The sequence below is a fragment of the Apaloderma vittatum genome, unplaced genomic scaffold (genome assembly GCF_000703405.1).
Source record: "Apaloderma vittatum isolate BGI_N311 unplaced genomic scaffold, ASM70340v1 scaffold384, whole genome shotgun sequence".
NCBI classification, from domain to species: Eukaryota; Metazoa; Chordata; class Aves; order Trogoniformes; family Trogonidae; genus Apaloderma; species Apaloderma vittatum.
Window position 1 is genome coordinate 55,788 of NW_009710703.1, and position 285 is coordinate 56,072.

The following is a 285-nucleotide window of genomic DNA, read 5'->3' on the forward strand; positions in this document are numbered from 1 at the left end:
GGGATCGGCACGTCCCCCCTTCCCCTGCCAGTGGCTCTCACAGCAGGTTTCCTGCTTTCTAAATACCCCCGGCCAGGCTGGAGCCCCTGGGCAGGTCCCCAGCTGTAGAAGAAACCTGGTGAGTCCCGGTCATGGGTGAGCTGGGGATGGTACGAAGCTGTGCTGCTGCTGGGTGCTGACAGTGGGGCTGGAGGTGGCCCAGTGCCAACAGGGAGCCCTGGTTGTCTGAGGTCTGTCCTTCTGCCTATGTTTTATGCCCATCAGGGGCCACACATTTACCCCAAA

General features: G+C 61.1%; 1 protein-coding gene across 1 annotated transcript in view; it reads left to right on the top strand.

The window, feature by feature from the left end:
• Positions 1 to 108, top strand: part of LOC104272371 (dimethylaniline monooxygenase [N-oxide-forming] 4-like) — a 5,094-nt gene extending 4,986 nt beyond the window's left edge. Inside the window, exon 9 of the mRNA XM_009867347.1 lies at positions 28 to 108. Within this exon, the coding sequence (XP_009865649.1) occupies positions 28 to 108 (81 nt within the window). The remainder of the gene's footprint in view (positions 1 to 27) is intronic.
• The last annotated feature ends 177 nt before the right edge of the window (positions 109 to 285 follow it).